Raw genomic sequence first — 13,691 nt, 5'->3', positions numbered from 1 at the left:
GATAAAAAGTTAAACGTTTATCCATTATCAAGGACAGTAACGTGTGTTATGTACAGGAAAAAATATTTCAATTTCTAAATATTGAAATAGTAAAATAATGATTAAATCATTAAAATGATCACGTTGACAAAAAGGAACACCGTTGTGTACGAGACATTTTAGGTTTTCCCAATTGTTCTCATAAAATTAGGAAAAGTCTTTAAATATGAAGCAACCAAAAATGTATTTAGAGATGTTAAACACTGAACGGGGTCAAACTGACCTCACAGATAACAGGAGGGTTAAAAGAAACCATCTTAGGCTCCCTCTCAGGGTTAAAACGCTTTTCCCGTGCAGTATTTCACGCCTCTTTGAGACTCGTTTCCCTGACCGAACTGGATTTTGCACGTTATTCTGTCTCCCCCTTGTGGGTGTCGCGTGATAAAAGCCCCTTTGTTCATGAGGTCGTCTAAGTTTACACCACACGTTGCAATTTACAGTCGTATTTCAGTACGTAATGTGATTAATTTCATTTTATTTGAGGAACAAATGACACTTAAGATACTAACGTCCCCCTAAAATACACTCAAAGTTTATTAGAAAGATTTAAACATTACAAGAGTGCTTCTTTATTCATGTCATTTAGCACGATACTTGTTTAAAAATGTGATGCGGTGGAAGTCGACATCCTCTGACGTCGGCTTTAAATAAAGTTTTACATGAGTAAACGAGTGTGTGTGACTCTTCCCCGTTACTGACGTGTGTGGAAAAGAGAACGAATGAATGAGACGTGAAAGAAACTGGGAAATTGTGCACAGCTTCAAACAAGGCATTCCTGTGCATTAGTAGCCGTATTGTTATATTTCTCCTGATTGAACAGTCGTATGTGGCAAAGACTAGCTGCAAAATGGAGTGCAAAACACCTGAGGTTTTCATGGTGACACGTCGATTTACCGCTGTGGACAAAACAACAAAACACTTTTGCTTTCATCAGGTAGGAGTGGAGATCTTTTCGGTATTGGCAGCATGAAGGACGTCCGGTCCTTCGAATGCAGAAGACGAAAGCAGAACAGAGGAGTGAGACGCCCCCCCCCCCCACACACACACTTATTTCTTGGCTTGCTTGGTGACCATGTTGCGGGGGGGAGTCACAGGACGGCTGCCGTTGGGCTTCTTCTTCTCAGCGGGTTTCAAAATCTGCAAAAGATGTAAACATCGCTGTCAAACACACGACGACTTCTTTCTGCAGGTGAGTCAACGCACACCCGGCGCTATTTCACATTCTATGAACACGCATCTGGACATTTGTGATGGACATTATTTTACACTTTCAATTCATTAGAAAATAACAGCTTGAGGGGTCAATGAGGGATGATTCGCCTCATCAGCTCTCAGCCCGACAGATTTGCTCAGGGCGCACTCACACTGTCCTCCCGCACCGCGCCAAAACCGGTTTTTCGGCTAAAGCCTAGTGCGTTTGACCAGTGTGAGTGGAACCGCTCCACGCATAAATGCGGCCAGCGGGCCGTCCACGGCCCGTCTGAGAGAGGTGGGCTTTTGTAGAGCGCGTTTGCACATGTACGAGCACGAGCGCGCACACTGTACGAGCACAATGCCTACGGCGGTTCGGACGTCATTTATGTGCGCCTGTTCAGACATAGTAAATAGAAGGAGGGACCATGTGCAGACATTTACAACAACAATGGCGGTGAAAGGTTCACGTTGGTGTGATGCGGAGGTGGAGTGTTTACTGCAGATTTGGTCGATGAAAAGATTCAAAAACAGTCGACAAGACGCACAAAAACTCTGAGGTCTACGGAAAGATCTGGAAACAAAGCCACGCATCGCCATGACGTCATCAATGCGTGTGACGTGTTACGACGTGATGACGTATAGGCAGCAAGAAGCATTCTCCGAGGCCCAGGTAGTGTGAGTACAAACGGGCCTGGGGCGTGGGGGGAGAGGGAGGGGGGGACAAGTACCCTAAAAATGTTCTGCCAAAGTCTGTTAATGCTTTAAAAGCTCATCGTCCGAAAGAAATCCCATGTCTCCACTTAGCAGGTGAGCGTCAAAGAAGGGTATTTTCTTGTTGGCCTGCTTCCTACATGTTAAATAAGGTGAAGTAGTAAAACAAAAGGTGTTTTTGGGAAGCGTGGTGTGGAAGGACAGTGTGCGTGCGCCCTCAGATTATGTCTCTGAATGCCACACTTGCTAACAGCAGGTGCTAACAACACCCAATTTGGATGGAGGTCATTGTTGTTCTACTGAGCAGTGTGTTACAGTTACACAATATGTCAATCTAAAATGCAAATCTTATTGTTGTGAATTATACAGAGCCCCCCTGGTGAAATGCACAGCCTCGCATTACTATCTCATGGCCATGAGGTAGTGATGTGCGGCCACGAGATAATTCACCTTCAGTAGCGGGATGGTTGCCCATATGGGGCTGTCAGTGATGCTGTTTATTATCCACAGATAAAGGTAATTATGGTCCGCCTGAGGGTGTCATTGACACGTTCGAGGGCACTGGCTATAACATGCGCATTTACGCCGTTTGAGACATTTGCTGACCAGAGATCAGTTCTTATGACCACAGTCCTACCATTACTGTAGTAGTTGGAAATTGCAAACTGGTCAATGATCAGCAGATTAGCTGTCATCATTGAGTGAGCAGCGTTATCGCGGCCGTGTGTGGATGAACTTCACCAACAACCATTCAGATCTGGGGTGTCTGGTGTCTCCCAGGTGCTTCCAGCTGCTGAGTGATGAACTCTATGAGCGTGATCACACTGTCCTTTTGGCCGCGGCCAAAACCGGTTTTTCAGCTAAAGCCTAGTACCTTTAAGTAGTGTGAGCGCACCCGCTCCGCGCTCAACTGGGGCCAGCTGGGCCGCCACGGCCCGCTTGAAAGAGGTGGGCTTTAGCGGAGCCGTTTGCACATGTACGAGCACGAGCGTGCGCACGTGTACGAGCACGAGCCCTACGGCAGTAGCGTTATGTCCGCCTGTTCGGACATGTAAATAGAAGGACGGACCATGCGCGGACATTTAACAACAACAACAATGGCGGTGAAAGGTTCACGTTGGTGTGATGCGGAGGTGGAGTGTTTACTGCAGATTTGGTCGATGAAAAGATTCAAAAACAGTCGACAAGACGCACAAAAACTCAGAGGTCTATGGAAAGATCTGGAAACAAAGCCACACACACGCGATCAATGCGTGTGACGTGTTACGGCTTGAAGGCGTATGGACAGCAAGAAGCATTGGCCGTGGCCCTGGCAGTGTGAGTACAAACGGGGCTGGGGCGCGGGGGGGGGGAGGGGGTACAAGTACCCTAAAGTCCGGGTCGTGGTCCGGGAGGACAGTGTGATCACGCCCTAAGACTTCCCTGACATCTGCATGTTCCTTGCGTTTAAGTCCATGCATTTTGAGCAGCCGAATTAAGTGTCTCTTGCCCAGAATTACTTCACGCTTAACCACAAATAAGCCAAGTATGTCACTGTGATTCATTCCTAAATTATAATAAAAAGAAATGAATCCACACTTGTCCATGTAAACAATCAACAGTCTCTGCATGAGAATTACTTCAATAAGTAACTTGTGGCCACGCATTATTTTTTAATCCAACGTCACCAGGGTGGCTCCGTAGAACTAAGTACTTTAAGACAATATGATTTCCAAAGGCACATTTGTTCTGCACGTACCTGAAAAGAGCACATGAGGGTCTCATCCACGCTCATCATGGCACCTGCATTGTCAAACTCTCCGCAATAGTTGGGCGCTGAAAACAAAGTGACGAGCTGCCTCTTTGCGAAAAATTCATAGCCGTCCTCCACAACCTGCAAGTGAATGATTAAATTATATATGAATGAATCAGCTAATAATAGAAAAGACATGTTCACACACTTAGAAAACCGCTACTTGACTGGTTTGTTATCAAGAGTGTTAGATGTAGCCTTGTGCAGTAGTTCCTAATCGGATCCCAGAGAACCAGAGACAACCACTAGACAGATGCAGCCACTGATCAGGGATCCCAGGTAGACACTGCTTTATCTTTAAGGGCTCACAGGCCAAAAACGTTGGGACCCCTGTCCAGTGCACACAGTACTGTGGCAGTTCTCTGCTCAGGATGTGATGTACTGCAGTCCTTGTATCATGTGTATTCAGCATGTTCAGTAACCTGCCAGTGTGCAGTCACGTCACACTTGTGTTTATAACGACAGAGGTCAAGGTGGTGATTACCTGATGGGCGCGGCAGATCAGATCGAGGTCGTGCTTGTGCAGGAACTTTGCCACCACCTCTGAGCCGAAGGTAAACGATACACCCCTGTCGTTCTCCCCCCAACCCAAAACATCCTTGTCTGGATCGGACCAGAGCAGATCGCACAGGAGACCCTGGTCGGGCACGTCAGTGGGGCGCATGATGCGTCTGATCTGCTCCATGGACTGAAGGTCAGGTGAGAGTCCTGAACGGAACAGCAGTAAAAGTACAAATAAACACACTGATACTGGGGGTCAATACCTTTTACACATGGATGAGCCTGAACGCCGGCTGACAGACTGCAAAGACAGCATTACTCAAGGACGAATGAGAGAGGCTGACATCGAAAAGGACCAGAACAGAAAACAAAACTCACCCCCGTGGCAGCAAAAGATCTTCTCGTCGACAATGGCGGCAATAGGGAGGCAGTTAAAACAATCTGTGAAGGTCTTCCAGAGTTTGATGTTGTACCTTCTTTTACCTTAAAAGTTCAGATAGAAAGGAGATTTCAATTCAGCGTTACATCACAGCCATAAGAACACTTCACTGAAGCTGCAACACAGCCAAGAAAGAACATTTTAGTGCACCACTTAAAGTGAAATTCTGGTGTAAAATCATCCCAGGGTCCTTTTTCTGCAAATACACTCGTCAAATAAGCCGTTGAGACAATTTTTTACGTGTAATAACTATCAACGGAGAAATCCCGAACAGTGGCTAACAGTGATTAATGTAATGCGGCTAACACTGATTAGCGCGGGGGAGCACGATGAACGCATTAAGACGAGGAGCCCATCGCTGCTTCGTTCATCGTGAGCAGTATTAGTGGTTAAAAAGGCCGTTTTAATGCATTCACCGCGCTGCCCCGATCAGTGTTAGACGCATTTTAGAGACTCTACCGGATTTTTAGTTGTTACACGAAAAAGACCCTGGGATGATTTTACGCCAGACTTCACTTTAAGTCACACAGTATGGAAAACAACAGACAAAACCCAGATCTAAAACCAGAATTGAAATGAAACTATCACTACAGATAAACAATGAAACTAGGGCTGCATCAAAAAAATTTAATTTAATTGAAATCGCAATATAAAATGGTGCATTATCCAAATTGCGGTGGGGAGGATGCAGAAATTATCCTTCCCTCCAATATCGTGAATCATATCGTTAATGCAATATCAGTCAAATTAATCGTGTATTTTTCTCATGAAGCCCTAAATGAAACTGATAAAGTGCAGCACTCACACTCGTCGTAGAAACCATATATTCTGTTGATTGAAGCACACTCGTGGTTTCCCCTCAGCAGGAAGAAGTTCTCTGGGTATTTGATTTTGTAGGCCAGAAGAAGGCAGATGGTTTCCAGAGACTGCTTCCCCCTGTCCACGTAGTCACCCAGAAACAGGTAGTTGCTCTCTGGAGGGAAGCCGCCATATTCAAACAGCCTCAGCAGGTCGTAGTATTGCCCGTGGATATCACCTGCAGGGCAAAGATAAACAAAAATTAACAAACGCACCTTCAGGACCAGGTCTTTAGTGATTTCGTCCACCCTTTATAGATAGATAGATAGATCATCATGATCATCATCTTCTTCTTCTTCTTCTTTAACCGCTTATCCGGGGTCGGGTCGCGGGGGTAGCAGCTTTAGCAGGGGACCCCAAACTTCCCTTTCCCGGGCCACATTAACCAGCTCTAACTGGGGGATCCTGAGGCGTTCCCAGGCCAGTGTGGGGATCTAATCTCTCCACCTGGTCCTGGGTCTTCCCCGAGGCCTCCTCCCAGCTGGACGTGCCTGGAACACCTCCCTAGGGAGGCGCCCAGGGCTCATCCTTACCAGATGATCCTGAACCACCTCAACTGGCTCCTTTCAACGCAAAGGAGCAGCGGCTCTACTCCGAGTTCCTCACAGATGCTGAACTTCTCCCCCTCTCTCTAAGGGAGACTCCAGACCCCCTCCTGAGGAAACACATTTATTTATATAGATACACATACAAATCTTACTTACCACAAATCTTGAGAGGGGCCTCCAGCTCCAGAAGGATGGGCTGACTGAGGAAGATCTCCCTGGACTTCAGGCATAATCCACGAATCTCATTCTCCTGCAGCTGCACGTTTTTGCCAGGTTTTGCCCCTCTGACTGCAGGACAACCACACACAAAAGGTCAGTAAAAACAAGTTAAATTCTGTTTGAGTTGGTAATGCATGGGGCGATGTGTCTCTACGGTGAGGCTGAGTGGGGCAACATGTGAGCAAACAACGTTATAGCGCGCGGGACAGCCCGTTTTAACAGGGGGACACTTTCCATCACAACACCGGAGTGCGCAATGTGAGTGTTTATGTGTGAGAAACACAGTGTGTAATGGACCAAATGTAGGTTATTTGGTGCCCTTCAGAGTAACATTGTCAACCCAGACACAAAATAGATGAAAATGTTAGATTTCCATCAACGAATGACTAATAACCGTTAGCTAACGTTAGCTAGTTAACGTCTAAGATGTTGAGACGTTTGGTGAAGCTGGACGCGAACCTGCGCCTAGCGTTTGGAGGTCGGTTAGTGATTTATAAGTTGTGTTTCAGCATTTCCTTACCTTCTAAAAGACGCTGGATGATGCTGTCTATGTTGAGCTTGTCAACATCTGCCATTGCAGCGGTGGGGTTGATGTCCAGACTCGGCGTTAACACACTCGTGAAAGCTAGCCCGCTAGCTACCCTGGCATTAGCTACTAACGTTAGCTTCTGACGGTGAAGATGTGACTGTGACCCCGCGTAGGTTCTGCTGCTGGTTCACACTGTTGACAATCTATTAAGCTACTTAGACATCGCAGTAAAAAAAAAAAAAGAAGCTACATCCAAGGTTGACGTTTGCTAAGAAATGGGGGCTAAAAAAAAAGAAAGGCTAGCGATGTGTGTTTGTCTCTGCCGCACCTTGTACAGCTGCTGTGGCTGCCCGCTGCTGCTGCCCCCTGCTGGACTGGAAGAGGCACTATTTGACCCAGTTAGACTAAGATGAGAGTGTACAATACAAGAACAATAGCAACACAACAGCTTGATTATTAAGTAGATATTATTTATAACCTTTATTTAAACTCAGGAATATATTGTGGAGCGACCTCATGTCCCTGATTCTCTACAGTGGCACAGGGGGAGTACATCCGGGGCGGTCGGCCCCTCTCGTGGCCCAATTGTTGAAAAATATGTGCTAAAGTACCCTCTATGAGCCAAAACACGTATTAAAGTGCCCTCTAGGAGCCAAAACGTGTGCTTAAGTGACCTCTATGAGCCAAAACACGTGCTAAACTGCCCTCTAGGAGCCAAAACGTGTGCTAAAGTGCCCTCTATGAGCCAAAACACGTGCTAAACTGCCCTCTAGGAGCCAAACCGCCTGCTAAAGTGCCCTCTAGGAGCCAAAACGCGTGCTAAAGTGCCCTCTAGGAGCCAAAACGCATGCTAAAGTGCCCTCTAGGAGCCAAAACGTGTGCATAAGTGCCCTCTAGGAGCCAAAACGTGTGCATAAGTGCTCTCCAGGAGCCAAAACGTGTGCTAAAGTGACCTCTAAGAGCCAAAATGTGTGCTAAAGTGCCCCGAAGAAGCCAAAACGCATGCTGAAGTGGCCCCTGGGAGCCAAAACATGTGCTAAAGTGCCCTCTAGGAGTCAAAACACGAGCTAAAGTGACCTCATTGGGATTCAAAACACGTGTTAAAGTGCCATGAAGGAGCCAAACGTGTGCATAAGTGTCCTCATTGGGAGCCAAAATGCACGTCAAAGTGCCCTGAAGGAGCCAAAACGTGTGCTAAAGTGACCTCTAGGAGCCAAAACGTGTGCTATAGTGACCTCTAGGAGCCAAAATGTGTGCTAAAGTGACCTCTAGGAGCCAAAACGTGTGCTAAAGTGTCCCCTGGGAGCCAGAACATGTGCTAAAGTGCCCTCATTGGGAGCAAAAATGCATGTTAAAGTGCCCTCTAGGAGCCAATACACATGCTAAAGTGCCCTTATCCATTCAACAAAAATACCTCATAACATGTCATGTCAAAACATATTTAACACTTCATTTTCTGTGGTCTCATAAACTTTTGATTTCACCTTTTAATCATCAAATAAGTACATAGTGTAGTAACATAGTATGGCCTATACACACTATAATAACTAAATGAACACTTGACTGATAATGCAAAATAAAGTCATTCATATGGATGAAGGAGAAATATGAAAGTGAAATATCCCCAAAGCAATTTCAGTCAACATCAGTTCATGTACGCAACTGAGCAGTCCCAGCCTGGTCCTGGTCCTGGTCCTGGTCCTGGTCCTGGTCCTGGTCCTGGTCCAGGTCCTGGTCCTGGTCCTGGTCCAGTCCCAGCCTGGTCAGATGCGTACATGAACTGATGAAGCCTCTTGGATGAGAGGTGAAACGTCTTCACCTCTCACGCCAAGACCAATAACCAAGTCCAGTTGCTTTTGACTGAAACTGCTTTGGGGATAACGACGACCTGGAACAAATGAGAACATTCACAAAAGTCTGAAAAGTGAAATAGTTTATTTGGACTTTATTTCTGCTGCCGTCTGTCTGCGGGATATTCCTGCACAACTGTTATCGACAGGTTGAGAAGTCCCGAGGGCGCCAATGATCGTCTCAGGAATCCTCTATTCCTGGTCTTTCTCTTCCCCGTGCGTGATGATGTGGACCAGGTTATTGTAGTCCAGGTTTCCTGCTACATCTGGTGGGAATGCCGCAAACATCTGTTCCATCTGTGGGTCGGAGAAACAAAAGCTTAATACTCGTGAGTGAAGAAACGTCTTTAATCCAAACTCAACAATGTCGTCCTCTAACACTGAGCTCTCACCTCTTCTGCGGAGAACCGGTCGGCCTGGGTCGTCAGCATTTCCGTCACACTGTAAGACGTGCACGTGTTAGGTTAATTGATGACTCTAAATCACCCGTAGGTGTGAATGGTTGTCTGTCTCTGTTCGTCTCTATGTGTCCTGTGGTTGACTGGCGTCCTGTCCAGGGTGTACCCCCCGCCTCACACCAGCTGGGATCGGCTCCAGGCCCCCGCGACCCCGACCCCGGGATAAAAGTGCCCTCCAGGAGCCAAAACACGTGCTAAAGTGCCCTCATATGGATCCAAAACGCGCGTTAAAGTGCCCTGAAGGAGCAAAACGTGTGCGTAAGTGTCCTCATTGGGAGCCAAAATGCATGTTAAAGTGACCTCTAAGAGTCAAAACGTGTGCTAAAGTGACCTCTAAGAGTCAAAACGTGTGCTAAAGTGAACTCTAGGAGCCAAAATGTGTAAGACGTGCACGTGTTAGGTTAATTGATGACTCTAAATCACCCGTAGGTGTGAATGGTTGTCTGTCTCTGTTCGTCTCTATGTGTCCTGTGGTAGACTGGCGTCCTGTCCAGGGTGTACCCCCCGCCTCACGCCAGCTGGGATCGGCTCCAGGCCCCCCGCGACCCCGACCCCGGGATAAGCGGTTGAAGATGAATGAATGAAGATAAGCAGCGACGCTGAGCAGACTGGACACCCAACTCATCCAACAACACAACACAACAATGGACTGTTACTCACAAGTCTGTCTTTAACGTCCCTTTCCCCTCAGGATCGAAGACCTTGAAAGCATTAAGGATGGTCTCCTCCGGGTCAGCACCTGAAGAGGAGCAGTGGCAGCTCGGAGTTAATGAAAAATCAAAGGTAACATCTTTTTTTACATTCTGAAATGCATTTCAATTATTGCAATCAGGCTCTGGGATATGCAGAATACTCCCCCCCCCTACACACCTTTTAGTTTCTCTCCAAACATGGTGAGGAAGACTGTGAAGTTAACCGGCCCCGGTGCCTCCTTCAGCATCTCATCAATCTCTTCTTGCTGGACATTTAAGCGGCCTGGAGAGGGATGGCAGATAAAGTGGAACAGGGTTTAGAGCTGCAAGTAACGATTATTTTCATTATTGATCAATCTGACTTTTATTCTCTCAATTGAGTGATTGATGCACGCGAAGAATGCATCATAATAGCTCAGAAACCTAAGGTGACATCCCCCTTATTGATTGTTTTTACCTGAACGACAGCGAAAAAACACAGAGATACGGTTTGAATTACAGAAGACAAAGGAAAACAGGGAATGCGGAGAGGCTGGGACCAGAGAATGTTTTGCATTTTTGCTGTAAAGACTTAAACTTAAAGGTCCTGTATTGTAAAAAGTCAGATTTTTATTTATTTGTTTGATTATAAACAGGAGGAAGTGCCATTTAAATACTGTGGAAGTATCAAAAAGCTCAATCCACAGAGAAATGCACAAAGCCTGTATTCAGAAATTGTGCATTTTAAACGAGCCGTCAGGACTTCTGTACAGTTGTGATGTCACAACTATACTATATATATATATATATATATATATATATATATATATTTAGAGGAGCTCTTTTCCAAAACGCTATAAATCCATTTTAATAGTGTGGCAGTGGGGTGTGGTTAAGGTGTCGACTGCTGGAGGAGAGGGAGGAGTGGCTCAGCCGGTGATCAGTCAGCTACATAAGCACGTTTGTAACCTGGTTCTGCCTCTTGCAGTAGGCTGGGTCCTGTGAGAGGACCCGAGCGGCGACGACCCAGAAAGAGGCAGCAGACACCTGACCACGGCCGTCAGAGGGACGGCTGCTCGTTGGTGTAGTTTTGTTTTATGTTGAGTCACGTTTGGGGGAAGCCTGGAATAAACGGTTAACCACCGACAACGCTGTCTCTCCCTCATTTCCCGTCTGTCCTGTGAGCAGTGGGCCTCACAAATAGTTTTCAGGAAAATCTCATTTTGTACCCAGACCCACACATTTGGTTAATATTCAATGTATCTTGCTAAAAATGTTTATTGGCTCAGTCTGAACATGTTGAACGGACGGACGACACAAAAAACTCTCCTGCTTCAGAGCGCCGCCATGTTGGATCGCACAGAACGCACACTGGATTCTGATTGGTCGAGAGGACGTATCGCATTTAGGCTAAAAATAGGTTTGGCGCTGGTCGCGGTTTGGAAAGGAACTGCATCTTGAGACCATTTTAAACAAGGAAATATAGATTTGGCAGAAACACTGATGAAAGGAGTGAAACGGTTCTGTAAACAGCAAAGTGGCTCAAACTCAAATTTGGCTTTTATCTCGTTTTGGAAAAGAGCTCCTCTCTCTCTCTCTCTCTCTCTCTCTCCCTCCATCTCTCTCTCTCTCTCTCTCTCTCTCTCTCTCTCTCTCTCTCTCTCTCTCTCTCTCTCTCTCTCTCTCTCTCTCTCTCTCTCTCTCTCTCTCTAGCTGGGTCTGTCTGTCGGTCCTGTCTGTTATAGTGAAGGTTTTCGTTGTCACCGTACTCTACGGGGGAATTGTTGGGTCTCTGTAAATCATAAATAAGTCATAGAGTGTGGTCTTTACCTACTCTGTAAAGTGTCCTGAGATCACTTTTGTCATGATTTGGCACTGTAAATTAAATTTGAATTGAATTGAATTGAATTATAGTGATAAAAAGTGCCGCTACAGTGCCGTTACAGTCATTCCCCGGCTGCAATGACAGTGCAGAGAAGGTGAGAGTGCAGGTGCGGAAGGTCTGGAAATGCTGACCAATCAGAGCAGGAGGGGGTCTTAAAGAGACAGACGCTAAAACGGAGCGTTTCAGAGAGTGAATACAGGTTTATTCATACATTCAGTATGAGGACATTAAAGTATGCAAACATGTTCTAGTAGAAACACATGTGAGCCCGTGCATTAGCAAAGTGCGCCCCCTTTCTAAACGAGTTACTTCTGCTCTAACAAGTTTCACAACCGCGTGCACTTCTGCGAAATGTGACACTGTGGGTCCCTCACAACACAACAGAGACACATCCGCAGAGACAGACACACAGGCGGTCCTACCTAAAGCCGCAAACGTGTCCCTCAGGTCGTTCTTGTCAATGAAGCCGTCCCTGTTTTGATCCATGATGGTGAAAGCCTGCGGAAGGGTTACAGTTACACGCCGTGTCTCCAGCATGCACAGTTAGCGTCCACCACGCGGTCAAACCCGCTCAGATTCAATGTGAGAGGAAAAACATTTGGCAGAGCACTGACTTCTTTGAACTCCTGGATCTGGGCCTGTTCAAACATGGAGAACACATTGGAGCCGGCTCCCTCTGCTCTCTTCTTTGCTTTCTTGGGTGACTGCAGGGGGGGGGGGTTTGACAATGACACATCTCATTAGATCCAATACTAATAATGGCACAATCATCACCTGGCTCTCCCGCTTCAGCTTCACCCGTTATCGGTTTCACTGTGACACGTGTGCTTATGATAATGAGTCGGCGATCGGCAAACTTACCGAGTGCTGGGGGCATTAATTGCAACAGGCAGGGTTTAAACCGGGGCACGCATTTCATTAGGGAGGGGATTACAAACACTGTCAGTTTGTTATGGAAATATTTACTCAAGCCTCCGGTTTTGTGAGAATGCAGACTAAGCCCGCGGAGGGTGTGGTCCGCTGCCCGCGCTCCCACAGTCCCGGGATCACACGGGGGATTATTCTATAGGGCCCGGGTGATGACAGGACGGTACACTGAGCCCTGTTTGATCAGAAATCCCTGGGAGGCGAGGATTATGTCGAGCTATTTACATGACTGCCAAGGAAATGTGCAAAACAGTGTGAGGGGATGCAACGCGATGACATCATAGGGCTTGGATTCGCGGGCCTCTCGACAGCTGCTGTCTAACCCCTTGTTGTGGATTAGCTGTCGAGCACTTGTATATCTCGTGGAAGGGACCTCTGGCGCTCAGCTTCGTTTATGTCTTTATTTTTGTTTTTTAAGAGGATTCGTGCGAGGATCACGGGATGTGAGGCGTGACTGGCTGTGTCTTGATGGCGCCCAGTGCACACGGGTCTGAGAGGTCCCACAGGGACTTTGACCTAAATTAATAAAGTGACCTGTTTGTAGCGTGGACCTGTTGCTCCTTTCTTCTCCTCCTCTCTTGTCGCCTCTATTCTCCTCTGAGGACCCCTCCTCTTTCCTCTCCTCTCCTTATCCCATCTCCTTTCCTTTTGCCTCCTCCCTTTTCCTCTCCTCTCCTTGATCCCTCGTCTTTCCTCTCCTCTCCTTGATCCCTCGTCTTTCCTCTCCTTATTCCCTCTCCTTTCCCTTCCTCTCCTCTCCTCCCTTCTCCTCTCGTCTCCTTGATCCCTCGTCTTTCCTCTCCTCTCCTTGATCACTCGTCTTTCCTCTCCTTATTCCCTCTCCTTTCCCTTTCTCTCCTCTCCTCCCTTCTCCTCTCGTCTCCTTGATCACTCGTCTTTCCCTTTCTCTACTCTTCGTTTGTCTCCTCTCCTCCCTTCTCCTCTCGTCTCCTTGATCCCTCGTCTTTCCTCTCCTCTTTATTCCTTCTTGTTTACTTTCTCTTCGTTTGTCTCCACTCCTCCCTTTTCCCCTCCTCTCCTTGATCACTCGTCTTTCCCTTTCTCTACTC

The 13,691-nt window shown here is 46.9% G+C and overlaps 2 protein-coding genes across 2 annotated transcripts in view; both read right to left on the bottom strand.

Annotated features, from left to right (window-relative positions):
- Positions 1 to 504: 504 nt before the first annotated feature.
- ppp1cc (protein phosphatase 1, catalytic subunit, gamma isozyme) lies at positions 505 to 7,164 on the bottom strand. Its single transcript, XM_083911667.1, has 7 exons — positions 6,822 to 7,164; positions 6,239 to 6,370; positions 5,482 to 5,712; positions 4,616 to 4,720; positions 4,221 to 4,444; positions 3,683 to 3,817; positions 505 to 1,176 (listed from the first exon to the last, which is right to left on the bottom strand). The coding sequence occupies exons 1-7, from the start codon at positions 6,874 to 6,876 to the stop codon at positions 1,087 to 1,089; spliced, it is 972 nt and encodes a 323-aa protein (XP_083767793.1). The 5' UTR covers positions 6,877 to 7,164; the 3' UTR covers positions 505 to 1,086.
- Positions 7,165 to 8,750: 1,586 nt separating this feature from the next.
- The window catches only part of myl2b (myosin, light chain 2b, regulatory, cardiac, slow), a 5,523-nt gene continuing 582 nt past the window's right edge, over positions 8,751 to 13,691 (bottom strand). The window contains exons 2-7 of the mRNA XM_083913076.1: positions 12,309 to 12,398; positions 12,117 to 12,192; positions 10,009 to 10,113; positions 9,799 to 9,877; positions 9,073 to 9,121; positions 8,751 to 8,977 (exon numbers count right to left, since the gene is read on the bottom strand). Coding sequence (XP_083769202.1) covers positions 8,873 to 8,977; positions 9,073 to 9,121; positions 9,799 to 9,877; positions 10,009 to 10,113; positions 12,117 to 12,192; positions 12,309 to 12,398 — 504 coding nt within the window. The 3' untranslated portion in view covers positions 8,751 to 8,872. The remainder of the gene's footprint in view (positions 8,978 to 9,072; positions 9,122 to 9,798; positions 9,878 to 10,008; positions 10,114 to 12,116; positions 12,193 to 12,308; positions 12,399 to 13,691) is intronic.

Source organism: Echiichthys vipera, assembly GCF_963691815.1.
Source record: "Echiichthys vipera genome assembly, chromosome: 4".
In the NCBI taxonomy this organism is placed as follows: Eukaryota; Metazoa; Chordata; class Actinopteri; order Perciformes; family Trachinidae; genus Echiichthys; species Echiichthys vipera.
The sequence above is the reverse complement of the archived record's forward strand: the minus strand, read 5'-3'. Positions and strand labels throughout refer to the sequence as shown.